Here is a 2,788-nt window from a genome sequence, read left to right on the forward strand (position 1 = left end):
TAAAACTAGAAGCTCCCAAACGATTAGTGCCGAACATGCCCTAAATCATAATATTATCTCTTCTCCACTTCAATACTTGTGGTTTTTCTTTTCGGTTAAAATCAAGAAAAATAAAAACAAAGATCACACCGACAATAATAAAATTGCAAAGGCTTTTCACATTGTTGACTGTGGGTCATCTAATCTATTTAACTCTAATTCCACCTTCCTTTTGGCTTCCATTGGGTCCGTACGCACCAACCAAACTCCTTGATCAACTCCTTACTGACACCACCCTCCTCCCCATCTTTCTTTAAGTACACCTTTTGCTTCTCCTTCAATCCACCTTTTCATTCCAAATAAGCAACCTCGATCCATCTATCCTTTAAACTACTGCTTCACTCAAACTCCAATTTGCTCAATTCGATGTTTTTTCTCAAGTTCTTCAGTTGCTTTTCAATCTCCGATAAAGTGGCCGACTGTGCTAGCGAAGTTGGTGGTGGATGCTGTACTAGCACCACCGCTGTCAACACCAAAGATACTTGTCTTGTAACTTGTGTGAAGAAGTTTTCATGGGAGGAGATAAGGAAACGGAGCAGGAATTTCTCAAGGGTCATCGGCTCTGGAGGGTTTAGCACCGTGTATCTAGCTAGACTACCGGACTCCGGCTTAACTGCTGTCAAGATCCAATCGGCTTGCACCGAGAGGCTAGCCGGGATTTACGACCAAGAGCTTCGAATCTTGCTCCGACTAAAACACCCGAACATCGTGAAGCTTCTTGGACACTGTGACGATAGAGAAGAAGAGCGTGTTCTCTTGTTTGAGTATGCGTCGAATGGTACATTACATGATAAACTTCACGTAAGCAGCAGCGTAACGCTGACATGGAAAGTAAGAAAGTTGATCGCTTTACAGCTTGCTGAAGCTTTAGAATATCTACATGGGATGCATATTATTCATGGAGATATCAAGGCTTCTAATATACTTTTAGATGAACAGCTAAACTGCAAACTTTGCGATTTTGGGTCAGCTAAACTAGGGTTTACTTCCATGGTTTTACCTCCATCATCGACGAAAATGAAGAGAATGATAATGGGGTCGCAAGGTTACATGGATCCACATTATCTTAAAACGGGATTAGTTTCAAAGAAGAACGATGTTTACAGCTACGGAGTTGTACTCCTTGAACTTGTTACGGGGAGAGAAGCATTTAATTTGGAAAAGGGTGAGAAATTAACGGATGTTATTGGTCCGGTGGTGTGTGGGGTGGTGGGAGTGGAGGAGGTGGTGGATCCACTGCTGAGATACGATGAGAGCTTGGATTTGGAAGAGTTGAGGGCTATGGTTACATTGGCTGAGATGTGTATTGGGAGTTCGCCCATGGTTAGACCTTCTGCAAGTGAGATTGTAATATCCATGAAGAACAATTTTTAATCCATGACTCCTTAATTTGTCAAGGATACGACGCTTTCTCAAGTAAATTGATTTTTATTTTTCTCCTTGGATAAAAATGATGTTATTGGTTATTAATCGAGGTTGGGGGCATACACAAATATTTTATCAAATTTGCAACTAGGAATTCTCATTTTTGTTGGTTCACTAGGTCGTTAGAAATGGAAAATTACAAATAATGTACAAGGTCGTAGATATTTGTTGTTTATAGATATTTGTTGTTTATTGTTATAAAATAGGATAATGATTTAAAATTGTAATATATTTTTGGATTTGTATATATTTGGTGATGAGTTTTTTTCCTCTATATTTATCCTTTCAACTTGTTTAACTATATGTATTTAGTCTTTATGACCGGCTACCGAAGATAAGTTGGAAAAAATGACTTAAAAGAGTAATATATATTTATTTTGTAAACATTTAATTCTTAATATTTTTTTTCACATTTAGTCATTAATATTTTTTGTTGCAAAATAAGTCGTTTTTATACATATTCAGTATTTATGAGCTATTTATTTAGGTTTTTCTCATAACATCTTATACGTGATAATCATTGGTAAGGTGTTCGGAGATGTTCATGCTTATGATCACTGCTGCGTCGACTGCTTGGTTGCTTAGTTATTGTGCTTTGGCTTAGGTCTTGTGTTTTGAATGTCGAAACTTCTTCAAACGATCACAGATTTTAAAGATCTTTATATTAACACGTTCGTATTTGAGTCTACTACAACTTTTATTTAGATTACTCTCATTGAAAAGTAATACATTTTTACTTACAATCTTTATATTCATGTGTTCTTTATGAATGTATGTATTAACGTTTTTTTTTTATATAAAATCGTAATTAAAAATATATTTTTTAACAAGAATAATCTAAACGAAAATTATAGTAGACTCCTATACAAATGTGTGGATATAAAGATCGTTAAAATTTGTGATCGTATGAAGAAGTTACGATGTTCAGGACATAATACCTAAGCGGCTAAGCCAAATCACAATAACTAAGTAACCAAGCAGTCAATGTCGTGGTGAACGTAAGCATGAACAACCTCGAACACGTTGTTAATGATTGTCTCGCAAAATATGTCGTGAGAAAAAACTTTAAAAAACAATCATAAACATTGAATGTATACAAAAACAACAAGATTTATTTTGCAAAAAAAAAAATATTAAGTACTAAATGGCAAAAAAAAAAAAAATATATTAAGTACTAAATGTGTACAAAATGAGAAATATATTACCTTTTAAAGTCATTTTTTTGGCTTACATGAGAAGTCGGTCATAAGGACTAAATGTGTACATTTAAACAAGTTAAACGGGTAAATGTGGACCGAAAAAAAAACTGATCACAAAATGTGTA

At 35.0% G+C, this 2,788-nt stretch overlaps 1 protein-coding gene across 1 annotated transcript; it reads left to right on the forward strand.

Annotated features, from left to right (window-relative positions):
* The first annotated feature begins 232 nt into the window (after nt 1-232).
* Nucleotides 233-1,713, forward strand: LOC145076874 (putative receptor-like protein kinase At4g10390). The gene has a single exon (XM_079022677.1). It carries the CDS (start codon nt 406-408, stop codon nt 1,411-1,413), a length of 1,008 nt encoding a protein of 335 aa, XP_078878803.1. The 5' UTR covers nt 233-405; the 3' UTR covers nt 1,414-1,713.
* Nucleotides 1,714-2,788: the final 1,075 nt, after the last annotated feature.

Source organism: Lactuca serriola, chromosome 9 (genome assembly GCF_051521515.1).
Source record: "Lactuca serriola cultivar US96UC23 chromosome 9, Lser_US96UC23_V15, whole genome shotgun sequence".
Classification (NCBI taxonomy): domain Eukaryota; kingdom Viridiplantae; phylum Streptophyta; class Magnoliopsida; order Asterales; family Asteraceae; genus Lactuca; species Lactuca serriola.